This window comes from Mustelus asterias, chromosome 19 (assembly GCF_964213995.1).
Source record: "Mustelus asterias chromosome 19, sMusAst1.hap1.1, whole genome shotgun sequence".
NCBI classification, from domain to species: domain Eukaryota; kingdom Metazoa; phylum Chordata; class Chondrichthyes; order Carcharhiniformes; family Triakidae; genus Mustelus; species Mustelus asterias.
Window position 1 is genome coordinate 84,081,403 of NC_135819.1, and position 26,857 is coordinate 84,108,259.

General features: G+C 43.2%; 1 protein-coding gene across 1 annotated transcript in view; it reads left to right on the forward strand.

Moving 5' to 3' along the window:
* sema3ab (sema domain, immunoglobulin domain (Ig), short basic domain, secreted, (semaphorin) 3Ab) overlaps positions 1-26,209 on the forward strand; it is a 446,670-nt gene extending 420,461 nt beyond the window's left edge. Inside the window, exons 17-18 of the mRNA XM_078236002.1 lie at positions 19,219-19,364; positions 22,386-26,209. Coding sequence (XP_078092128.1) covers positions 19,219-19,364; positions 22,386-22,838 — 599 coding nt within the window. The 3' untranslated portion in view covers positions 22,839-26,209. The remainder of the gene's footprint in view (positions 1-19,218; positions 19,365-22,385) is intronic.
* The last annotated feature ends 648 nt before the right edge of the window (positions 26,210-26,857 follow it).

Consider the following 26,857-nt stretch of genomic DNA (forward strand, 5'->3'; position numbering starts at 1 on the left):
TGTCAGCCGGTGATGTGAGATTCCAAGCAAGCTCACCTCCAGACCCCCCATCAAAGGGCTTCGAAACTCTGCTCCATCATTTCAGGGTAAGAGTTTAGCCATTTTGGGTCTGAGATAAGAAGATATTATTTCACACAGAGAAGTCTCTGGAATTCTCTACCTCAGAGAGCTGCGGATCTTCAATCATTTTGTACATTCAGAACTGAGATTGATCATTTTTGAGATTTTAGTGGAATTAGCCAATCTGAAGGTCAAATGGGAAAATGAACTGAAGATTAAGTCACCGGGTGGCACAGTGGTTCGCACTGCTGTCTCACAGCGCCAGGTACCCGGGTTCAATTCTCGCCTCAGGTGACTGTCTGTGCAGAGCCTGCACGTTCTCCGCATGTCTGCGTGCGTTTCCTCCGGGTGCTCCGTTTTCCTCCCCCCTGTCCAAAGATCGTAGAATCATAGAATCCTACAGTGCAGAAGGAGGCCATTCGCCCCATCAAGTCTGCACCGACCACAATCCCACCCAGGCCCTATCCCCATAACCCCATCCATTTACCCAGCTAGCCCCCCCAACACCAAGGGGCAATTTAACATGGCCGATCAATCTAACCCCGCATCTTTGGACTGTGGGAGGAAACCGGAGCACCCGGGGGAAACGCATGCAGACACGGGGAGAATGTGCAAACTCCATACAGACAGTGATGGGTAACACAGATGTGCGGGTTAGGTGGATTGGCCATACTTATTTGCGCCTTTGTGTCAGGGAGACGAGCAGGGTAAATATGTGGGGTTTTAGAGATAGACCCAGGGTGGGATTGTTGTTGGTGGAGGCTCGATGGGCTGAATGGCATGTTGGGATTCTGTGATTATTTTACTGATAACAGACCTGAGGGCAGAATAGCCACTTCTCCTTTATTGTGTTGACAGACCTGGGGTTTGCTTTCATTGGTTCCCAGTGATCTCCAATACTCTTCAGCCAAGTGCACACTCTTCATGTCAAACATATTGGCTGCCACCACAGAGACTCCACATTAACAGCCGCACATCTTTGTGCTACAATAAAGACCGCAGGATAACCATTCCCAGACTCTGACTGGTTGTCAAACACACCCTTAAAATAAAATGTCAGAACTTGCCTAAATTTGTAGAAATGGAAGGAGTGGAAATGTTCCCCAGTCTCCATGAAGCAACCGCATTCCACTGTCCCCACCTCCCTCCATCTACCTCTCCCCACTCCCCATCTTCCCTCTTATCCCCATTCTCTCCCAATCCTGTTCTGAAATATCTGAACGATAATTTATTCATCAATTCCATTCCGTTTGTGTGAAGAAATCCACCTGATTTACCTTTGTGAACCTAATTTCCTGATTTTCACCTTCTTTCCACTCTGCGAAACTTTCCCCCAATGTGAACATAAATCTGTTTTCTCATTGCCCTCCATCTGAAACATCTGTTGAATCACCACAATTCTTCCTCTTTTCCATTGAATACAATCCCACCTTTCCCTTTAACTTTGATTTCCGCTCAGTTGGATCATTCTAGATGCTTCAGTGTTGAGCTGTTCATGTTTCTGATGATGTGGGTTGCAAACATGACTCCAGACTTGATGTCTGATGCAATCGCTGTTGATTTATATTCTATCCCTTTATTAAATTGATGGGCCAAAGGGCTTCTTCTGTAGCATTATGTGATTCTGGGAAATCCAACCATGGAGCCATTAATGTTGGAATTGGTTGAGGATTCTGGTAAATATTTATCCGAATCACCTGACCAAACACGCCAAGGCTTGCTTTAAGTTGCAGTGAGACAACTAGGTACTTGGACAAGACAGGATTAGGAAATCAATTAACTCCTTCCTCTTGTGCCACTGATTTTGATTCCTTAATACAGAAGTGATCGGGGAGTTTGGTGCGTGGACTCTCTGGGCGGAATTTTCCAGTCATGCTCACCTCAAGGCTGGAAATTCCTGCCCGAGGTCAATGGAATTTGCATGATCTGCCCCACCCGCTACGATTCCCGTGGTGGGTCGGACAGGAAAATTCCACCCTCTGTGATTCTGCAGCGTTGTGGCTGAGAGTCAGAAATCCACTTCCACCATTGCTGATCCAAAAAATCCAACCTGCCATCACTCAACCCACTTCAACAAAACTGCTCCTGTGTTACAGGCTGCCTGGAGTATGTTTACGTGTCCTGTATGTAAGCTGCTTCAGTCCAGACTATTTACCTGTTAAGACTCGCATTCCAACCTTTATCCTGACATTGTGTCTTTGCCTATATATGCCCTGTTTGTGAACCTACCTCTCCACTCACCTGATGAAGGAGCAGCGCTCCGAAAGCTCGTGATTCCAAATAGACCTGTTGGATTTTAACCTGGTGTTGTGAGACTTCTTACTGTGCCCACCCCAGTCCAACGCCGGCATCTCCACATCAGTACAGACTTTGACAGTTGAGAGCTGGTAATTTATAGATTACGGAAGTGAAGTACAATGGCCAAGTGAGAGAAGCATTATTGTGCAGAAATATTCTTCGGTTTGCCTCGGCCTTATCCTGGGACATGTTTATGCCGTCAGAACAATAATTAATTTCCATGACCACAACTAGTTATCGACTTACTCCCACTGCAGCGAGTTATACTTCACACTCTGAATATATCACCAACATCCAACCAACATTGCTAAAAAGAATCTCAAAATATTTCGAAACGAGCACTGAGAATTACTGGCTCCTGCATAACATTTCTTAATGCATGGGTCAGGAAAAAATGTAAAATACAGAAAGCTTTGCTCTGTCGCGCAACTCAGTGATAGTCATAAACTCTGACACATCCTGAAGCTGAATGTTTGACACCACTGCCCTCTGGTGGAAAGCAAACAGTTTTGTCACATTTTCATTACACACACTTTCGTAAACTTTTGGAACTTTTCCATTTATAAACATGTACTGAAGTATTTAAATGGACCCACTGCAAACAATATTGTAACGACATCAGTCAGTGTTTGCACAGTACAAAGTGTGTTTATAAAATTAAACATTTCCAATATAAGATTTTAAATCATTTGTACATTGCATTCGATAGTCACATTATAAAGAGGATGAAATCATGTTTGGAACATTAACATATTTACACTTCAATATTTTAACAGAAATATTAACCTGTTTTTAACAACTGACTCAGTTTAAACAATGCACAAAGGGATTTGATCTGAATGGTCTAGTTTGGACCAGGGAGCGGCACGGGCTTGGAGGGCCGAAGGGCCTGTTCCTGTGCTGTATTGTTCTTTGTTCTTTGAATGCTTATCCTCTGATTTGGAGGGGATGAATTTCACACCCAGTTTTCTGGTAATTCTTCCTCGCTGGGTTTATCTTGGAGAAGAGGCTCCGTCCAAGCATGAAGATAACTTTACTGCAGTGAGAGGTTTATAATTAGGGTTTTGTTGTCAGGGATTTAACCGATGGATGATTTATTGGATGTCTACAAACAAAACCACAAACTTTCCAAAAGTTTCATTATTAAAATGAATGTATCTCCATTTTATGACAACAGAATTATAGAATCAGAGTGCAGACGAGGCCCTTCGGCCCTTTGAGTCTGTACCGACACATGAGAAACACTTATTCTAGCGACCTAATCCCATCTGCCAGCACTGGGCCCATAGCCCTCAATGTTATGATGTGCCAAGTGTTCATCCAGGTACTTTTTAAAGGATGTGAGGCAACCCGCCTCTACCACCCTCCCAGGCAGCGCATTCCAGACCCTCACCACCCTCTGGGTAAAAAAGTTTTTCCTCACATCCTCCCTAAACCTCCTACCCCTCACCTTGAACCTATGTCCCCTCGTGACTGACCCTTCAACTAAGAGGAACAGCTGCTCCTTAACCATTTTGTCCATGTCTCTTATAATCTTGTACACCTCGATCAGGTCGCCCCTCAGTCTCCTCTGCTCCAATGAAAACTACCCAAGTCTATCCAACCTCTCTTCATAACTTAAATGTTCCATCCCAGGCAGCATCCTGGTGATTTATTCATTAAATACTTCCTTGTCAAAGTGAATGATGAGACTTAAGTGAAGCAGACTGATTGTGGAGATCTGGAACATTGCTGCCAGTCTCTACCTTTCAGAATAAGTGAACAAGTGTACAGGAACTGGTTCAAAGGGCCAAATGGCACACTTCTGTTGCTATTTTGTATAATTTTTTTTCCACTGGCTTTAGTGACATGTCGACACTAACTACACAGTACTCTAGCACACAGTACGCCAGCTGTGGCCTCACCAAAGTTCTACACAACTCCAACATGACTTCCCTGCTTTTGCGATCGATGCCTTGATTGATAAAGGCAAGTGTTCCATGTGCAATTTTCACCACCCTACTAACATGCCCTTCTGTCTTCAGAGATCGGTGGACAAACACGCCAATGTCCCTTTGTTTCACAAAGCTTCCTAGTCCTGCCATTCACTGAATACTTCCTTGTCAAATTACTCCTTGCAAAGTGTATCACCTCACACTTTTCAGAGTTAAATTCCATCTGCCACTTATCTGCCCATTTGACCATTCCGTCTATATATTCCTGTAGCCCAAGACACTCAGCCTCATTGTTAACCACCCGGTCAAACTTTGTGTCATCCGCAAACTTACTAATCCTACCCCCACATAGTCATCAATGTCATTTATATAAGTGATGAATAATAGGGAACCCAGCAAAGATCCCTGTGGCACCCCACTGGACCAGCTCCCAGTCACTAAAGCAACCTTCTGTCATCACCCTCTGTTATAACTGAGCCAATTTTGAATCCACTTTATCAAATTACCTTGTATCCCATCTGCAAGTGCCTTCTTTATAAGTCTCCCATGTGGGGCCTTGTCAATGGCTTTGCAGAAATAACTTGAATAGTCAGTTGGTATATATTGTCCTGAAAGCAGTGAATCATCAGTTGCCAAGCTGAATGTTTAATGAGGTTTTAGATGTAAAAATATAGTTATTAAATGGGAAATGGGTCATTCTCTGTGAAAGTGCCATCTGTATCACTGATACCATCAAATAACACTCAGGAACGTAACTGCTGTGTAGAGTGGAGACAAAGCACAGCCAATAATGATATTGTCTCTGGGGGTTAGATATGGGGCAGAGCCACTTTACTGGGAATAAAACAGTAATGGCATTTAATCTGGGAATATGTGAACTTGTCCTTTTTAACAGTAAGAATAGAAAAATAGTTCAGTATTTAAATGGAGAGAGATTGCAGCAACTCAGTGATACAGAGGGATCTGATGTCCTGGTACATAAATCACAAAATGTTAGTCTGAAGACATAGCAAGTAATTCGGAAGGCAAATGGAATGTTTTCATTTATTACAAGGGAATTAAATATTAATACAGGGAGATTTGGCTCAAACTGTACAGGGCCTTGGTGATGCATACAGATTAATGAAGGGAGAATTATTGAGGTGAATTACTGAGATAACGAACTGCTCTTCTTTGAGTAATACCACTGCACTGAGTAATCAGACAGGGCTTCTTTTTAATACCTCATTTAGAAAAGAAATGCTCATCAGGGCATTATTCCATCAACCAACCTTAATTATATACTCAAATTCTGGACTATTTTCCCACTCAAAGAATAATTCAGTCAAACTGAAACTATTTCATAGTCAATATTGTATAATCCCTTCAAGTATGATCAATGAACACAATCCTTACGTAACTATTTGTACCAACTGCTTAAGCCAAGCTTTCCGATCTCTTTAGATGGTTTTCCGTTAACTCAATCTGAACATGGTTCTAACTCCAGTTTGCAGTCCTAGTAACTGCTTTGTTGGGTCTGTCTGCAGAACACAGCAAGACAGAAATACAACAGTTGTTCCTTATGGATGAGCGATAATAGTTCCTTTAATCTCTGATTATCAGCACAGAATATGATGGGTCTCATATTTCTATTGTGAAGAAGTTAGAAATGGCATCATAATCCTTCCTCCTCTCTGTGTTTGATGCTGTGGGTAACACAATACCTCACTGGCTGATATCTAAGTGGAATTTTAATCCTTCCTTCAACGTTACTCTTCCCTTTGACAAGATTGCGTTCCAGAACAGTGCCATTAGACGGTGCTAAGTAGTGATTCCCAGAGAGTTTGTCACTTTGCTGAAACTTGTCCAATTACAAGTGTAACGGTAATTTCCTGAGTTCTCTGCCCGAGGACAGGTCGACCCATCTGTAATCTCCACCATGGATAGAGCAAAGAGGCAGGTCCCTAATAAGAACGTAAGAACCAGGAGCACGAGAAGGCCATCTGGCTCCTTGAGCCTGCTCCACCATTCAATGAGATCATGGCTGATCTTTTTGTGGACTCAGCTCCACTTACCCGCCTGCTCACCATAACCCTTAATTCCTTTACTGTTCAAAAATGTACTTATCCTTGCCTTAAAAATATTCAATGAGGTAGCCTCAACTGCTTCACTGGGCAGAGAATTCCACAGATTTAACAGAGTTTCTGCTGTGTATTGAAAGTTTATCCATACTGACCAGATCAAGTGTAGGATCAGCATGAGATCAGGCGTAGTGTCAGTTCTTGTCAGCTTGGATCTTGTTTGTCTCTCTTGTGGGGACCATGAATTGGATTCAATTTGAATTGGGTCTTGGAGCAAGCAGGGAGATAGATTAGGGGTTTGCCCTGTCCACTCTGTGCATTGGCTTTGTAACTCTGAGAAAATAATAAAAGAAATACTAACAAGGCCATAGACTCTAAAGAATTCCCCCCCACCCTCCCAAACTCTATACCTCTCTCTCCTCCTTTCAGTCTCTCCTTGAAATGTCCTTCAATTAACAAACTTTTGGTCACCTCTCCAAAGATCTACTTATGTCGCTTAGCATCAAATTTTGTCTTTTAAAGCTCCTACAAAGTGTCATGGGATGTTTTGCTCCATGAAAACAGGAACATTAACAGGAGTAAGTCATACAGCACTCAAGCCCAGCCCAGCTATTCCATAGTGTAAGATCTGACTTCCTGCTACAATTCTACATTTCCACACTATCCCCATATCCCTTCATTCATTTAGTGCCAAGAATCTGTTGGATTGAGCCTTGAATATACTCAATGACTGAGCAGTCACAGCTCATCGGAATAGAGAATCCAAAAGATTCACAACCCTCACCTCAGATTGAATGAGCTAACTTCTTTATCCCGAGACTGCAAGTTCCTCCATCCAAAGACTCAGCACCTTCCCTGTAGGCTTTCTGAGAATCTTATACATTGTAATAAGATCTCCTCTCAGTCATCCAATTTCCAAAAACAAATCTTGAAGATGCCATATAATTGCAGGAATCTATTGTTGTGCTGTTGCTAAACAGCCAGTTTGATAGTAAGCAATTAAAGCTGTTTTCTCACTACTTTGGCCGGAGTTAACTGATGTGACCTGGGCATTACTAGCAAAGGGGAGGGGTCTACAATTGCCACAGTTTCTCTGGGTTAGAAAGAGAAAATTCAGCCAAGATTTCAACTTTGACCATTATCCTCCTGGAAAAGAACCCATATGATGTTCATATTCATTGGGATTGAGGTCAACTTTGAGACTTGCAAATCATATTGCTCATTGTTGAAGTCACACAAAATGCTGGACACTTTGCTGGAATACTGGGGGATGATTTGCTCCCACACAGGAGGAAAACAGAAAGGAAAAGACTGGAGAAAAGTGGTTAAGAAGGTGAATATATTTTCACTGCACAGAAGATTCTTTGTAGGGACTTACTTGACTCCTTGAAGTCACCCAAATTCTATGTGATAAATATGATTCCCCAGCAAGCATACAAGATATCGTCCAAATCTCAGCGTTCCTGAGGTGGCCAATTCCAGCTCTGAGTTAACACCAGTACCTTGCCTGTTTTTTCAGTGCTATTTCAGGAATTGGGCAGTACTCTTGCTCATCCAGGAAGAAATGTTGTTAAAATGATAGGTTAGACTGAGAATCATTCAAATAATTTCCAAGTACAATATTAGAATGATAGAATGAAGCATTACTAGTCCTGGATTTGGGGGGAAATGTAACCGTGAGGATGGAATTTTCTCTCCGTGGGTGATAACATGATTTGGGCCCATTTCTGGATCTTGATCACACTCGTCCGTCAGGATCCCACCCGAGACCTCTTCCCAGAGGCAGCCAATTAAGGGGTGGTCTCCTGGATTCCACATTCCAATTAAGGATAGTGGATGGCTCTCTGATGCTGTATTCCCAATCAAACATTCTGCAGCTTTGGAAGGCCGGGAACTGCCAATGTCAAGTGGGTGGAGGGGGGAGGGGGGTGGAGGGGGGCAAGACCATCCTCAACCTGAGGCACTCTCTGAAGAGATGAGATCTAAATTTCAGAGTGCTTCGCCTCAGTTGCATGGCCCTCCCCGCGTGTGGGGAGGGGGTTGGGGGGGGGGGTGGGGGAGGGGGGGGACCTTATGACAGAATGGCCGGCAGAGCAACTGTGACCCACTGATAGCTATGACATCAGTGCAGTTAGAACTGGAGGCCATAGACTTCCCAGGCTGACCCATAGCAAACCGCCTCCAACCATCTGCCAGACTTGGCTGCCAAGGGTGGGTATCCGGGTGGGCATCCACCCCCCTCCAGGAAGATCCCAGCTGGTGCTGACCCACCCACCTGCAGGATGATTGCCCGGAATGACCCATCTTTCACAAACGTTCCTCTAGGACCCACCTAGAAGCCCGTCCCCAAGGGACCAGGAACGTTCCAGCTGGAGTGAGCAAGGGTAACAAATATTTCAAATAGAGAGATTAGATTTGCCCAATGGACCCATCATAGAAAATAATCCAGCAATGATGGACATGAGAGAAATGAAATTTCTATATTAATATAATTTGGATAGTCAGAAGCTTCTTCCCAGGGTGGAAGAGTCAATTAGTAGGGGGCACAGGTTTAAGGTGCGAGGGGCAAGTTTTAAAGGAGATGTACGAGGCTGATTTTTTACAGAGAGTAATGGGTGCCTGAAACTCGTTGCTGGGAGAGGTAGTGGAAGTGGATATGGTAGTGACTTTTAAGGGGCGTCTGGAAAAATACATGAATAGGATGGGAATAGAGGGATATGGTCCCCGGAAGGGTAGAGGGTTTTAGTTCAGTCGTGCACCATGCTCGGTGCAGGCTTGGAGGGCTGAAGGGCCTGTTCCTGTGCTGTAATTTTCTTTGTTCTTTGTTCTATAAAGATATGTTAAAATAAATTGATTGAAAAAATCATTTTTAATTTAAATCATGAACCCAAAGTTTGTGAATGTCCATAACTGTGTTCTGTTCTACATCAGTAAATATATTCTGACCCATTCTTTTCTCAAATCGCTGCAACATTTATTAAGCTACCAAAGGAATTAAGAAATATTCAAACTTAAAAATCATCTGTTGGTAGATAATGTGTGGAAATTGCTTTGATTATTACCAGTTAATTGTAACTAGATGTTTATTCGTTGAAAGTACTAATCAATAATGGATTACATTTTAGAAACATCGAAACATAGGAACCAGAAGCAGGAATAGGCCATTTAACCCTTCGAGCCTGCACCTCTATTCATTTTGATCATGGCTGATCATCACATTCAATATCCTGATCCCCTCCCCCCTTTCCCCCCATATCACTTGACCCCTTTAGCCCCAAGAGCAATATTTAATTTCTCCTTGGAATCAGACAATATTTTGGCCTCAGCTACTTTCTGTGGGAGTGAATTCCATGCATTCATCACCCTCTGGGTGAAGACTTTTCTCCTCACCTCAGTTTTAAAAGGTTTACCCCTTATCCTCAAACTATGACCGCTAGTTTTGGACTCCCCACCATTGGGAACATTCTTTCTCAATCTACCCTGTCTAACCCTGTTAGAATTTTATAAGTTTCTATGAAATCTCTCTCACTCTTCTAAACTCCAGTGAATATAATCCTAACCGATTTAGTGTCTCCTCATATGACAGACCTGCCATCCCAGGAATCAGCCTGGTAAGCCTTCCTTTAATATGTCTTTGCCCACTTTGTACAGACCACACATTTAGAATGAGATGCTGAGAAGGAGTGGTGGGAGAGGTCAGCCATTACTGTGTAAAGTGAAACCACAAGTTAAAGTTGTGTGCTAAATCACTGAATAGTTCTGCTGACAAGAGATAAGTTGTCAAGAATTGATCTATTTTGTGAACTGCCACTCATTGTAAAGTTCACCTGCCGTCCTAAACCATGCACTTTGAGCTGCAGCAAGTGAGTTTGCAGCAATGTTCAGTATTTTCTTGAACAATCCATAAACTCAGGAAGCTACCTGTTGACAGGATATGAGCTGATGTCTCTCTAATATACAAATAAAGGATCCCCGGCTGTCCCAGCAAACCGCCAGCGTGTTTTGCTTACTATTGTTTGCTGTAAATTATGAGAATATGTCATTAATAATCCGCTATTGAGACATTTTGAAGGGCGGAATATTCTTCTGAATGCGCAACACGCCTTCCGTAAACACAACCCCGCTTTCTCATCTACAACCTGACCAGAAACCTCCACAGTCCCAGCACCACTGACTTAGCTCTTTTAGATTTTTCCAAAGCTTTTGGCCGTGTTACTGGGCAACTGGAGCCTGAGGAAATACTAAGCAGCGGTTAAGAGCATTTCTTACCAAATGGCAACAAAGAGTCACAGTGAAAGGGGAAGCCTCAAACTGGAAATCAGTCAAAGGGTCATCCAGACTCAAAACGTTGGCTCTATTCTCGCTCCACAGATGCTGTCAGACCTGCTGAGATTTTCCAGCATTTTCTGTTTTTGCGCCAGTCTTTACTGTTGGTTCGACCACACTTAGAGATGGCGCATTCACTAGTGATCCACGTACTGCTACAAACATTACCCTCTTTGAGAAAGTTCAATGCTGGGCAGCTGGTCTCAATACGGGCAATTACTTGTGGGATGAAAGTATCTCCCAGTTGGTCACATCACGAGGCTGAGACAGGCCAGGATCTTACCTTCCCGCGCTGCCAGTTGATGGGCGGGGTGAGCGGGGAAAATAGTGGAAGAGCCGAGAAATCAGGTTCACGCCCGATTTCCCGCCTCTCATGATCTTACCGGCACCGGATACCCGGCACGTTCAGCCTCATGACCTGAAAGGACATGAATCTGAATATATTATTTAAAAATATTTAAATTCCAATTTACATAGAATTAGTCAGCTCAGGACGGAATTGTCCAGGCTGACTTGCTTTTGCAATCAGTGGGGGAGGGAGGGAGACCGCTGTCCACTCTGCCACAGCGATCAATGCGGGGAGCTGGTGGTTTTGGCTGCGATTGGTCTGGGTGGAGGGAGGTGTATTGATCGTTCTGGAGATTGTGGGGGAGGGGTGGGTTGCAATCAGTAGCAGGGGGAGCGCTGGTTTATGGAAACGGAGGCCAGCTGATAGCAGTGAGGAACTGACAGGTCTGTGCTGCTCCCAGATCACAGAAACCTGCACATGTGCAATGGTGCTCTCTGCTGCTATCAGCTAGCTTTTGGGTGATTTAGGCCTTGCCCACTCCCCCTACTGGTGGGAAACAGATTGAGGGCTTTTCAATGCACTCTTTTTTTCTTGCTGGTAATGGCTTCAGGGATGGCAGTTCAGGCAGTATGCTGCATCTCCTGTGGGATGTATGTGGTGAGGAAATCCAGTAGTGTTTCAGGAGATTTTAGTTGTAAGAAGTGCATTAGATTGCAGCTTCTGGAGGAGCGTGTAAAGGAGCTGGAGGGGGAGGTAGAGGAACTCCGCATAATTCGGGAGGCGGAGGTGGAAGTTGATAGGAGTTATAGAGAAATAGTAACTCCTAGAAATGAGGCTTGGGTCAATGCCAGGAGGAGGGGTAAGAAGCAATCGGGAAGACAATCCCCTGGGGCGGTTCCCCTCCATAATAGGTTTTCGGTGCTGGAGGCTACAGTTGAGGAGGAATCAACTGAGCATAGAGAGCAGATCTCTGGGGGTGAGCCGAGTGAGAAAGCTCAGGTGGTTAGGGGCTGTAAAAGACTGGGCCTTGTGATTGGGGACTCCACAATTAAGGGGACAGATAGGAGGGTCGGAACTAAAGGTAGGGACTCAGGGTTGGTGTGTTGCCTACCAGGGGCTGGGGTCCGGGATGTGTCTGACAGGGTATTCAGGACTCTTAGGGGGGAGGGAGATAAACCACAAGTTATTGTACATGTGGGGACACACGACATAGGGAGGATAGGGGAAGGGGATATTAGGCAGGGATTTATGGAGTTGGGGTGGAAACTAAAGGCCAAGACTGACAGAGTGGTTATCTCTGGACTCTTGCCTGTACCACGGGATAGTTTAGAGAGGAATAGGGAGAGGGAAGGTTTGAATTCATGGCTGAGGGGATGGTGCAGGAGGGAGGGGTTCAGGTACTTAAGCAATTGGGGCTCGTACTGGGGAAGGTGTGACCTCTATGAGAAGGATGGTCTACACCTTAATCAGAAGGGGACCAATATCCTGGGGGGTAAATTTGCTAAGGCCATGCAGGGAGGTTTAAACTGATTCGGGGGGGGGGAGGGATCCTGAGTAGTGGGGCTGAAAGTGAGGGATGCATGGATGGGGACTGCAATGCACGGCATTGCAGAGGTGGGGTGGAGCAGGGTTTGAAATGTGTATACTTCAATGCCAGGAGTATTCGCAATAAAGTGGGTGAACTTGCAGCGTGGATCAGTACCTGGGACTTCGATGTTGTGGCTATTTCAGAGACATGGATAGAGCAGGGGCAGGAATGGATGCTGCAGGTCCCGGGGTTCAAATGTTTTAGTCGAAGTAGGGAAGGAGGTAGAAGAGGGGGAGGGGTAGCATTATTGGTCAGAGATTGTATCACAGTGTCAGAGAGGAGGTTTGATGAGGACTTATCTGTTGAGGTAGTATGGGCGGAGATTAGAAATAGGAGAGGAGAGGTCACCCTGTTGGGAGTCTTTTATAGACCTCCTAAAAGTTCTAGAGAGGTTGAGGAAAGGATTGCGGAGTCAATCCTGCTTAGGAGTGAAAGTAATAGGGCAATTGTTATGGGGGATTTTAACTTGACTAATATTGACTGGAATTGTTATAGCTCTAGCTCGTTAGAGGGGTCAGTTTTTGTTCAAAGCGTGCAGGAAGGTTTTTTGACTCAGTATGTAGACAGGCCAACTAGAGGTGAGGCTATATTGGATCTGGTGCTGGGAAATGAGCCAGACCAGGTGCTAGACTTGGAAGTTGGTGTGCATTTTGGTGATAGTGACCACAATTCGGTTACGTTCACCTTAGTGATGGAAAGGGATAGGCATGAACCTCGGGCCAGTGGTTTTAGCTGGGGGAAGGGTAATTATGAGGCTATTAGGAGAGAATTAGGAAACATAGGTTGGACTAGGAGATTACAGGGACTGGGAACGTCCGACATGTGGAGTTTTTTCAAGGAGCAGCTACTGCGAGTCTGTGATAGGTATGTCCCTGTCAGGCAAGGAGGAATTGGTAGGGCTAGGGAACCGTGGTGCACCAAAAAAGTTTCTTTGTTGGTTAAAAAGAAAAAGGAGGCTTATGTTCGGATGAGACGTGAGCACTCGGGTAGTGCACTAGAAAGCTTTAGATTGGCTAAGAGGGAGTTGAAGAGCGAGCTTAGAAGGGCTAAAAGGGGACATGAGAAGACTTTGGCGGATAGGGTTAAAGAGAATCCTAAGGCGTTCTATAGGTATGTCAAGAACAGAAGGTTGGTTAGGGCAAGTTTAGGGCCAGTTATAGATGGCAGAGGGAAGTTATGTGTGGAACCGGAGGAGATTGGTGAAGCATTGAACCAATATTTCTCTTCGGTGTTCACGCAAGGGGACATGAATATAGCTGAGGAGGACACTGGGTTGCAAGGGAGTAGAATAGACAGTATTACAGTTGATAAGGAGGATGTGCAGGATATTCTGGAGGGTCTGAAAATAGATAAATCCCCTGGTCCGGATGGGATTTATCCAAGGATTCTCTGGGAGGCAAGAGAAGTGATTGCAGAGCCTCTGGCTCTGATCTTCAGGTCGTCGTTGGCCTCTGGTATAGTACCAGAAGATTGGAGGTTAGCGAATGTTGTCCCATTGTTTAAGAAGGGGAACAGAGACTTCCCCGGGAATTATAGACCGGTGAGTCTCACTTCTGTTGTCGGCAAGATGTTGGAAAAAATTATAAGGGATAGGATTTATAGTTATTTGGAGAGTAATGAATTGATAGGTGATAGTCAGCATGGTTTTGTGGCAGGTAGGTCGTGCCTTACTAACCTTATTGAGTTTTTTGAGAAAGTGACCAAGGAGGTGGATGGGGGCAAGGCAGTGGACGTGGTATATATGGATTTTAGTAAGGCGTTTGATAAGGTTCACCATGGTAGGCTTCTGCAGAAAATGCAGATGTATGGGATTGGGGGTGATCTAGGAAATTGGATCAGGAATTGGCTAGCGGATAGGAAACAGAGGGTGGTGGTTGATAGTAAATATTCATCATGGAGTGCGGTTACAAGTGGTGTACCTCAGGGATCTGTTTTGGGGCCACTGCTGTTTGTAATATTTATTAATGATCTGGATGAGGGTATAGTTGGGTGGATTAGCAAATTTGCTGATGACACCAAAGTCGGTGGTGTGGTAGACAGTGAGGAAGGGTGTCGTAGTTTGCAGGAAGACTTAGACAGGTTGCAAAGTTGGGCCGAGAGGTGGCGGATGGAGTTTAATGCGGAGAAGTGTGAGGTAATTCACTTTGGTAGGAATAACAGATGTGTTGAGTATAGGGCTAACGGGAGGACTTTGAATAGTGTGGAGGAGCAGAGGGATCTAGGTGTATGTGTGCATAGATCCCTGAAAGTTGGGAATCAAGTAGATAAGGTTGTTAAGAAGGCATATGGTGTCTTGGCGTTTATTGGTAGGGGGATTGAATTTAGGAGTCGTAGCGTTATGTTGCAACTGTACACAACTCTGGTGCGGCCGCACTTGGAGTACTGTGTGCAGTTCTGGTCCCCACATTACAGGAAGGATGTGGAGGCTTTGGAGAGGGTGCAGAGGAGGTTTACCAGGATGTTGCCTGGTATGGAGGGGAGATCCTATGAGGAGAGGCTGAGGGATTTGGGATTGTTTTCGCTGGAAAGGCGGCGGCTAAGAGGGGATCTTATTGAAACATATAAGATGATTAGAGGTTTAGATAGGGTGGATAGTGATAGCCTTTTTCCTCTGATGGAGAAATCCAGCACGAGGGGGCATGGCTTTAAATTGAGGGGGGGTAGTTATAGAACCGATGTCAGGGGTAGGTTCTTTACCCAGAGGGTGGTGAGGGATTGGAATGCCCTGCCAGCATCAGTAGTAAATGCGCCTAGTTTGGGGGCGTTTAAGAGATCCGTAGATAGGTTCATGGACGAAAAGAAATTGGTTTAGGTTGGAGGGTCACAGTTTTTTTTTTTAACTGGTCGGTGCAACATCGTGGGCCGAAGGGCCTGTTCTGCGCTGTAATGTTCTATGTTCTATGTTCTATGTTCTATAAGATTTGACTGGTGGCCTCACTGAAAAAAAAATCTCTCTCCCGTTTTCACGCTCATTCTGGACTGAGAATTTCTTTGGTAAAATCACCCCCACAGTCTCCAGAACTGATGAAAAGCCCATGGTTGACATGCCTCTATAACATTTTGAATGGACGGTTAATTATTTCTTAGCAATACATTAATCCCAAAACTGACTGAGCTCAAAGCATTTGTAACCAACTGTGTTTCCTTTGCTAATTCCTTTTCCTGAGAGAAATTAAACACTGGAACAAACTTCCACAAACCTTGATCTCCATGTCCACTAAGGATTAATCGATGGAAAATTTGTTGAGCTTTTTAAATTAATGTGACCATCGACTGTATTCGATGTGCAGCTCGTGTGGCAACAACCTGGTGGAAACCTTCCCCTGTGCCAATGTACAATCCTCATAACCATCTCTCTACTCATTTGCATATCTGGTTGCATTGATGGGTAACTCGAATTAAAGGCGATACGCTGGTGACAATTATTTAAATATATAAGATTGCATTGCAAAATGTTTTCACAACATGAGCCATATCAGGTGCACTGTGGCATTGACCAGTTCCAATAGAAGCAAAGGAGTAAGAGCTCACACAGAAACTTTCAAATGTCCAACATATGTTCTGTGGTTTTGATGCATTCCACCTGCCTATAAGATCCTGTATCTCCACACCCTAACACAGGATGTACAGGATTGTAGGGGTGAGATTCAGATGGGGCATTGTCACAAAGCAGGAAACAGTGAATCACCAGTCAGGTTTACACTATACGTGATCTTCTTTCCAGTTGAAGATTTTGAAAGAGAAATTCAGGCAGGTTGTAAAATGTGTTGTAACATTTAGTTTTGATTTTTGACCTGAACAGGTGCCGGAGCGTGGTGACCAGGGGACTGTCACAGTAACTTCATTGCAATGTAATGTAAGCTTTACTTGTGACTAATAAATAAACTTTATGGGCGGCAAGGTGGCACAGTGGTTTGCACTGCTGTCTCACAGCTCCAGGGACCTGGGTTCGAATCCCGGTTTAGGTCACTGTCTGTGTGGAGTTTGTACATTCTCCCCATGTCTGCGTGGGTTTCCTCCGGGTGTTCCGATTTCTTCCACAGTCCAAAGATGTGCGGATTATGTGCATTGACCATGCTAAATTGCCCCTTAGTGTCCCAGGATGCGTAGGTTAGAGGTATTAGAGGGGTAAATAGGTGGGATTACAGGGATAGGGCCTGGGTGGGATTGTTGTTGGTGCAGACTCGAAGGGCCGAATGGCCTCCATCTGCACTGTAGGGTTCTGTGATTTCTATGATTTAGATTGTTGAGCTGAAGTTTGGCTCACCTGTGAGTTTTCTTCTTCTGTTCCTCTTGAACTCAGGTGACCTGAGGTCATCAGGCAAAATATTAAAAAGGAAGGTTGTAGCAGGAGTTATCTCACTCCTGTGTGCTGACCTGTTTTTCCAAGCAGGGTTAACCATTTTTACTGGGTAACAAAGTCAAGGATGCCTCGTGATCACATTTTGTGATTTTTGACTGATTGTCTTAGAGACAGATGAGGAGTGGTGGGAATAGTTAGTTTGAAATGTAACTGTGGCATCTGAGCTTGTTTCTATGTGAAAGAAATATGTTGCAGCTCAAGTTTATTGTATTATTATAAATGTAAATGCAACCCATTACTGTATATTAAGAAAGCAGGCAATTGTGTTTTTAACCATCTCGTTAAGAAATGTATTACAGTTTGACAATTCTAGTAAAGCAGTTGATAGTGTTGCTTTAGTGTGAAGCTGGTGTTGGAACACCGCTGCGTATGACAACGCAGGGTTCAATGTACCTGCAATTAATTTCTAAATAGGCAGCAACATTTAATTGATTTATATTGGTTGAATTGAGAGCTGAATTGGTGAATTTGGAGAGTTGTGGCAGGGTCAGTGGGTCATAGATTTCCCCCCCCCCCTGCCTTGCAGGAAGGAGAAGACAGGTAACCAAAGTTTGGACTGGAAGGCAAATGGAAAAATCACTACTTCAGACTGACCAGTGCGGAAAGTGAATTTAACAAAGACAGACTAATGCTTTCTTATTTTCTATTTTGCTACGAGTGTAGTGACATCACTGGAGATCTTCTGAACATTATGTTAAAATAAATGAGTTTATTGATTTAAATTTGAGAATGTGATCAGTCCACATTACAGAACATAACAGAACCTCTTGTGGGAATACAGAATTTAGTAAACGCAACATGGGCTATCACTGTTGCCAGGTAACCAGACAGTAAAGGGATTTACTCCTGGGCATAGGATAAGTAGGTCTGCTTAAGAAGTGACATTAAATTTGGGAGAATATCCAATGAAGACTGAAATTTGTAATATTACACTAAAATCTCACTTCCTTAAAGAACATTTGAAGACTATGCCACAAAATAGCTTTGAACAAAGAACAAAGAACAAAGAACAGTACAGCACAGGAAACAGGCCCTTCGGCCCTCCAAGCCTGTGCCGCTCCTTGGTCCAACTAGACCAATCGTTTGTATCCCTCCATTCCCAGGCTGCTCATGTGACTATCCAGGTAAGTCTTAAACGATGTCAGCGTGCCTGCCTCCACCACCCTACTTGGCAGCGCATTCCAGGCCCCCACCACCCTCTGTGTAAAAAACGTCCCTCTGATGTCTGATACTTCGCCCCTCTCAGCTTGAGCCCGTGACCCCTCGTGATCGTCACCTCCGACCTGGGAAAAAGCTTCCCACTGTTCACCCTATCTATACCCTTCATAATCTTGTATACCTCTATTAGATCTCCCCTCATTCTCCGTCTTTCCAAGGAGAACAACCCCAGTCTACCCAATCTCTCCTCATAGCTAAGACCCTCCATACCAGGCAACATCCTGGTAAACCTTCTCTGCACTCTCTCCAATGCCTCCACGTCCTTCTGGTAGTGCGGCGACCAGAACTGGACGCAGTACTCCAAATGCGGCCTAACCAGCGTTCTATACAGCTGCATCATCAGACTCCAGCTTTTATACTCTATACCCCGTCCTATAAAGGCAAGCATACCATATGCCTTCTTCACCACCTTCTCCACCTGTGTTGCCACCTTCAAGGATTTGTGGACTTGCACACCTAGGTCCCTCTGTGTTTCTATACTCCTGATGACTCTGCCATTTATTGCATAACTCCTCCCTACATTATTTCTTCCAAAATGCATCACTTCGCATTTATCCGGATTAAATTCCATCTGCCACCTCTCCGCCCAATTTTCCAGCCTATCTATATCCTGCTGTATTATCTCTTCGCTATCCGCAATTCCAGCCATCTTTGTGTTGGAGATGGGCTGTTGTTTCAAATGTGCATTTTCCAAATTTATTTATTGATGTGATCAGTAAAATGTTGGAAATTTCTGAAATAATGGGCTAGATTTTAATAGCCTCTTCCCATTGCACCAATATTAGACCATGTGGGGAAGCCCAGCAGCATTGACTGCGTGGGTGGTGTCAGATAAAGAGACGTGTGGGTGGGGGCAGCTTCCAGGTGTGGAACTGAAGAAAAGACCACGGCACCATGTAAACTCCAGCCTGAGAAGTAAAAGTGAAAGATGAACGTACTTGTGAATCAAGACCCTCGGTAATGTCCTGCACAACATCAACAACCTGAAAATAGAGTCACTTTCTACTTTTCATTCAACAAACAATGCGCAGTGATTGGCTGGACCTTTCTTCATTTTGTGCTTTTGCCTCCTCTTCCTTCAGACAATTTACATGAGCATGAAAACATGGAGGAAAAGATTATCTACGGCGTAGAGAACAGCACCACGTTTTTGGAATGTATCCCCAAATCCCAGCGAGCAGTGGTGTACTGGCAATTCCAGAGACAGACTGAGGATCACAAAGTGGAGGTAATGCTTCTAGCTGCAGAGTCGCAATTGTAGAGATTGGAATCGGCACGGTGGCATGGGGGGGCACAGTGGTTAGCATTGCTGCTTCACAGCGCCAGGGACCCAGGTTCAATCCTGGCCTTGGGTCACTGTCTGTGTGGAGTTTGCACATTCTCCCCGTGTCTGCGTGAGTTTCCTGCGGGTGCTTCTGTTTCCTCCCACAGTCCAAAGATGTGCAGTTAAGTTCATTAGCCGTGCTAAAATTGACAGTGTCAGGGGGACTAGCATGGTAAATACATGCGGTTACGGGGATATGGCCTGGGTGGGATTGCGGTCAGTGCAGACTTGGTGGCCAAATGGTCTCCTTCTGCACTGTAGGGATTCTCTGGATTCTACGGATCTTCAGCAATTAACCCTCCATTTAAAACAGGTTACCATTCCCACTGATGTAAAGAGAACCCATTCCATTATCATGCTCTGCCCCAGCATTAAGTCCTGGCCCATTTTCTAGATTTCCTTCATCAAAGGTAAGAATTGGAATGAGTAATTAGATGGTGAATTTGTACATGCTGTAGTTAGTGAATCATTGCTTATTGAAGATCAGATTCATTTATTTATTTTGGTACACCTCATTTGGGGTCCACCCTTCCCCGTTCCCTTAAACGCAGACACTTGCAGCTTCACCCCTCACTCTCTCACAATACAACAAACTTCAGTTTTAGTTCCACAAAACTCATACTCATATTTTTAAAAATCGAATTGACAGCAAGAGGAATAAGTGGGTCATTGATTGGTGAGAAATTTCACACTATGCCATTGGGGAAAATATTGTGGCACAAAGAGTATTAAAATCTGGAAAATAAATTCTCTTCGTGTCCACATGATCTTGATGAGCCACGTCTCATCTATTCTCCGATTCATTGTCTGGAATGTGTCTGAAATTCTATTACTTCCTTCCTTCAATGTTACAAGATCCAGATTGCTCTGTGTTTTCCCATGAGATTTGTCTTAATTCCAGATAATCCCAACCTTTGGTACCATGGGGAAGTAAAAAAAGGAGGGACATAGTTGGGTGACTTTTAAAAAACATGTTACTCGCAAGCATGGTTTAATAAATCAGAAAGGATTTTTAGTCCTAAGTGCATATACTTTTTAAAAATATGTGAATGTTTAAGCAATTGGGTCAAATTGTATACTATAAAATGGTTCATGTTACAAATTCTTTGTTCTTCATTGGTTAGTCATCGGATTTCTTCAAAAAGGCGTCCCATTCTTTTTAGTTTTGAGGTGTAATCTTTCCACCCTTCCCACTGCCCACCCCCCCCCCCCCCCCCCCCGCCCCCACCCCAAGGCTATTTGCACACTCTGTTAGTCTCACTTTAATTTAGTTCCTGGGTAATTAACTGAGCAATGTTCAGTTAAAGATGCGGCTGCACAAATTAGTAATTCGGTCTGTTTCATGCATGTAGCAAGCTTTAATCCCAGAAGCTTTCATCTTGTTACAACTCAATGATAAAGTGAAAACCAGAACCTTTCTAATTCTGCTGTGGAAGATGTGAAAGACATTTATCATTCAACTGAATAAGTGGTTTAATTAAGCTCTATGTGATAGCACACAATTAAAATAAAGCGTAACTCATAACACTTAATTGGCCGTGTTTATCTCCAATCCTAATATTTCATGCCTTGACAAACTGGTGGCGAAACAGATTGGACACATGTGAAATGCCATCAGTGTCTCTCATTAACAGTAGTGTCGGCATCTTCCTACCTTCCCCTGCAGAGTCCCATTGCTTTGGTAAAGACTTCACTTGCTTTATTGTGAAAAGTGTTAAATGTCTGCATTTAATTCAGGAATTTAGGATGTCAGAAAGAAGCATGGTGACTGTAGAAGTGTAAGACATTTGAGTTGACAGCCAGCTTATCCAGCTTTCGGTACTATTAGTCCAGATGCAGCAATGATCTGTGTCACTGTGCAGTGTGATCTATACCACATTGCCAAGCTTAAGTACACATGACATTCCTGGCCACCTTTGTTCAATACTTTTATTTTGTGATCCAGGGGATTTTTTAAAAACTCTGACTGACATTTACTGAAAGAGAATTTGCTGGTCCACTGTAGACTGGATTTAACGGCCTTGGGGCTAACATTCCTCCGTGTGTTATTTTCTGTATTTTACTAAATTCCTGTCGCCAATATTAAGGATGTGGAGATGCTGGCGTTGGACTGGGGTAAACACAGTAAGGAGTCTAACAACACCAGGTTAAAGTCCAACAGGTTTATTTGGTAGCAAACACCACTAGCTTTCGGAGCGCTGCTCCTTCGTCAGGTGAGTGCAGATCTTCCACTCACCTGACAAAGGAGCAGCGCTCCGAAAGCTAGTGGCATTTGCTACCAAATAAACCTGTTGGGCTTTAATCTGGTGTTGTTAGACTCCTTATCAATATTAAGGGCAGCACAGTGGCACAGTGGTTAGTACTGCTGCCTCACAGCGGCAGGGACCTGGATTCAATTCTCGGCTTGAGTCATTGTCTGTGCGGAGTCTGCACGTTCTCCCCGTGTCTGCATGGGTTTCCTCCAGGTGCTCCGGTTTCCTTCCACAGCCCAAAAGACGTGCTGGTTAGGTGCATTGACCCGAACAGGCGCTGGAGTGTGGTGACTAGGGGAATTTCACAGTAACCTCATTCCAGTGTTAATGTAAGCCTACTTGTGACACTAATAAACTTTAAACTTTAAAAACTGATTTTCAACAGGATTCATGCTAGTGCACTCTGCAGTGCACAGAGTGTGGGAGATTCATTTTGAAACTTACTGTTACTCCAGTAATTGTGGGTAAAGTTATTTCCGGAATCTGATTTATATTTTTCACTAATTAATATTCTGATATAATTCCTAACTTTCCACACGCCTCTTGCTTTGTTTGATTTCACAGACATTAAGAACAGGCTTTATTTATCTATCTTTTCCTGTTTTGCTAAGTTCCATCCCACTGTTCTTATTAATATTCAGCAGCTGATAATGTGACCCTCCTTCTGCTACAGATAAAGTCTAATGACCGAGTCATCAAGACAGAGCAAGGGTTGTTGCTGCGGAGCCTGCAGCGGAAAGATGCTGGGATTTATATCTGTCAGACTGTGGAACATGGCTTCATGCAGATGTTGCTGAAAGTGACCCTGGAAATTATTGACACCGAACATCTGGAGGAACTTCTGCACAAAGACGTTGACGACAGCCTGAGAGCCAAGGAGAGTCACAGCTTGATCGCTCCAAACCAGAAGGTGTGGTACAGGGACTTCATGCAACTCATAAACCACCCCAACCTCAACACCATGGATGAGTTCTGTGAACAGGTATGGCGGCGCGATCGCCGTCAGAGGAAACAGAGGCCAGCGCATACACCTGGAAACAGCAACAAATGGAAACACTTACAGGAAAACAAGAAAGGTAGAAACAGGAGGACCCATGAGTCGGAGAGGCCACCGAGAAGTGTCTAACAATACACACCTTTACAGATACTGAATTCAAACAAAATGCAATACATACATTAACTACTTCATTGCATTATGTTGATGTTTACAAGTATATGGGCTGCTCACCAGATACACAACGGCCACCCATTGTCTTTTCTCATCTCCTTTACTCTTTTTGTCAATGCAGCATGGTGATTGTGAATGCATTTCGTGGTTGGACTGGACTTGCTGTTTCAACAATACATGGAACTGACTGAGATTCACCAACTCGGTTCGGATAACCGCCCCTAAAGGTTTGCTCATGCCAGAATGTGTTAACAATGAATTGCTACTTCCTTTAAAGGACTTTATTCACAATGAACTGCAGATCAGGTGGGCAAATGTAAGATTTATCTGTCGATCCTTTCACATGCCTGCTATTGGTTCAGGAATGCAGTGTGCACTGACAATGCTCGAGTGTACATGAACCTACAGACGTGACCAGAGATTCTTTCAGAGTGTGGTATATGTAATCACTGTGGTGTAATGTCCTATGCATTAATGCATAGGTCCCACTTTGACCAAAAGACAATGAACATGAAGTTCAGACAAACCCACCTAGTGATGAACATGAGAGTGGAATCAATGTCACATGAGTGGGAAGATGTTGGATTCAGGAAGACCAAGTTGACTAAATTGGCTGGAATATTTGCAGTCAGCCCAGCCTGAGGAGCTGAGAGTGATGACATTCTGTTGCATATTTAACAATAACCAACAAGTCAAACTTTACCAAATGGCAACACATTGAAATACTACTAAACAATTGGTGGTGGAAATTAAGGTGCTGTTTGATTGAAGTAAAAGACAAATGTTTCATCTAATTTGAATAGAACTTCAAAATGTTTACTCAGGCATGTCAAAAGACATTTAATTTGTGTTCTGGTGATGGTGCATTTCATGGAAAGAATTTTTAAAGAAGGCTATAAATATGAAGCTGATTGGTAGATTATTTGATTCGACAATTTGATATTTGATTCATCTTCAGTGAAGGTCAAATCAGTTACTATTGGTGACTGATATAGTTCCAGGAGAGGAAAGTAGCTTTGATTGTCATTTGCTTTAAGTCTAGCACATTAGTACTGATTAGTAATAAATATACCAGTAAATCTTCCAGAGATAATTTACTGCACGTCTTTACTAAGGCTGTAGAATGATGGACCAAATCAAAATTCTAAATGATCCCATTTCAGAGTTACAATAACAGTTGTGTTGTTGGGAATGGTTATTGGGTGTGTGGTATCTTTCTGCCAGTGTAAGTCTTCTAAATTCAGAAAGACAAATATTCTCCAGAAGAAGGTAATCAGATGGAACGTAGTAAGGGTTCCAAACCCCCACAGTCCATGTATTAGCAATTGTTGCATTGAAATATACCTTAAATAAAGCAATGGAGTGGTGACAGTGCAAAGTTAGTCAATTGTACTTGCCAATAAATAATGCATATTAAAATTGAGAGATATTATTTGTAATAAAAATGACATTTGTTGCTGTATCTTAATTGTTTAGGACTTTTCTTTTTAACCTGTACAGGTGACATTTAACGTCCTGTAAAACTAGCTCCCAACAGCTAATATATTTGATTATTTCATATTAAGATTGAAATCCAGAAGGATCCATCACTTAAACTCACTTACTACCTCAGTTGTGCGAAAAGCATCTGTCATTTAGCAATCATATAACCAGAGAATCGTATGAAAGAAATTCCAACTCCTCCAGCTCTCCCTTCCTCTGTCCTAAGGGATAAGAGTATGTGAAGAAAAAATGTGTTACTCATTTCAAGATAGCCAATCTAGTGGTAACACAGATAACAGTCACCTAGAAATCAAAGCAGTAGATTGTCTCTTAAGGGAACTTTGGGGTGGGCAGCAATTGTGCCTTGCCAGCAATGCTCACATATAATGAAACATTTCCCCTGGAGGATACACAATATCCTGAAAATGGAGGCTGAAGGAGGAAAACAAGACCACAAGAAAACATTGCAATGCTATCACAAAAGTGGAAAGGTTCGAGGCAATTGCTTGCGGTTGGAGTTTTCAGAAGTCATGTGTGACACTTCTTACAAAACTGAAACCACTGCACAAACAATCCTCTTTATCGTGTTTGAGAGGATAAAGTGGTTTTCAGAGCTCATAGCTATTCAAAATAGCTTTCATCACCTTCTGAATGATATCTGAAAATTACTCAGAATCTAATGAGGAGGTGGACAATCTACTCGGACGGGTTGGATGCCCATCGCTTCTCACAAATGTCCGAGCAATGTGCGAACCAGCATATTTCCTCCCACTGTCCGGTGGCCGATGCTCTAATATTTGAAGTTTATGGATCAGCACTGTGCAGGCGGTATACAGATGCCAGAACAAAGAATTGTTTCAAATTCCCTGGCATCATCATTGAAATTATTCCGGAAAACTGGGAAATTTCAATGTCTGCTCAATCCTTTGACCAATTCACATTTTGAAAAATATTCATGTATGAATTATTTTTGACCTTTTGCAGCAACTTGTATATTACTGTGGAGAGATATGGATAATGCCATTCTTACAATTCCTCTCCTGATGCACCTCATCTTCTAGTTGTACTTTGTGACCAGGTTGATATCCCCTGAAATGAAAGGGGGTTTGAAACAACTGGGACTGGTAATTAAACATATTGAGAAGTCCAATAATCCCACAGCAATGCAGACCACAGAAAGAATGTTAATTAAAGCTAACAATCAGTGGGCTGATAATCTAGTGGAGCATTCGCTTCATAGTATTACATTATTGTTTAAAGGAAAGATTTATAGACCATAAACAATCAGACACAACATCAGACTACTTGTGATTTTGATTAACTTTGTTTGCAGGAGAAATTCAGTTTTATGGTCTATTAAAAGGTACTGTGTAAAAAATGCATGTGGATGTGCTTTATAGATTGTTTTCCCCCAGTAAACTATACTAGACAGTGATCTTTTCCATTATTTAGTACTTAGCAATGCTCTGTGTTAAATAGTTCATCATTTTGCTTATCCACTTGTCTAGACTGGTGTATATATATTTTTGTTAGACAAAGAGGAACAATATTATGTTTTATTGCAAAGGTGATAGTTAGTTTTCATATGTATGTACCAGCTATTATAATGTCTATATAATCTGCCCAGGTGAAATGCAAAAGGCTATTTATTTGGCTATTCCTGAAACAAGAAGTGTAAACTCTACAGTTCTTCAAAGCATGTGTATCTGGTAGATGAATTTTAATTTCTCTATTTATCACTGCATTTCGAAGGGGTACCATTAAACTGGAAAGGAATATTATGAAAATGCTGCTGTAAATTATTTCTTTTGGCATGTATTCAGTTGTTGAATAAACTTTTCTTTTAAACTATGGAGTTGACTTGGTTTCTCATTTTGAATTGCCGAGGAGACACTCCAGAAGATAATTCTGTGGCTGTTTGCGAATGGTCTTTGTTTCTGGGACCTGAATTTGATGAGACGAAGTTGCAGCGCTCTCTGATAGAGCATCAAGACCGGATAGGAATGAATTCTTCTGGTTCACTGCACAGAACTATCTCCAACTGCACAAATGAAAATGTTTCTGAATCTGTACACTTTATTTCAAAACCGCTTGAAAAATCTTTCTACAAACTTTAATTGCTTTTAAATTTAAAATATCCAAAAGGAACCAGAAGAATTTGATGCTAGAAGCAACTTCAATAGAAATTGCTATTTTACTTTAATGAAGAAAAGCAGACTTTTCTGTGTCTAAGCTTACTGAGCATATTGTTGAATCAGCCTGATAGCATTGGCAGAAATGTACATTCATTCCAGCAATGGCAAAAGGGTAGCACAGTGGTTAGCACTGCTGCCTCACAGCACCAGGGACCTGGGTTCGATTCCCGGCTTGGGTCACTGTCCGTGTGGAATTTGCACGTTCTCCCCGTGTCTGCATGGGTTTCTTTCGGGTGCTCCGGTTTCCTCCTACACTCCAAAGATGTGATTGGCCATGGTAAATTCGACTTCAGTGTACCC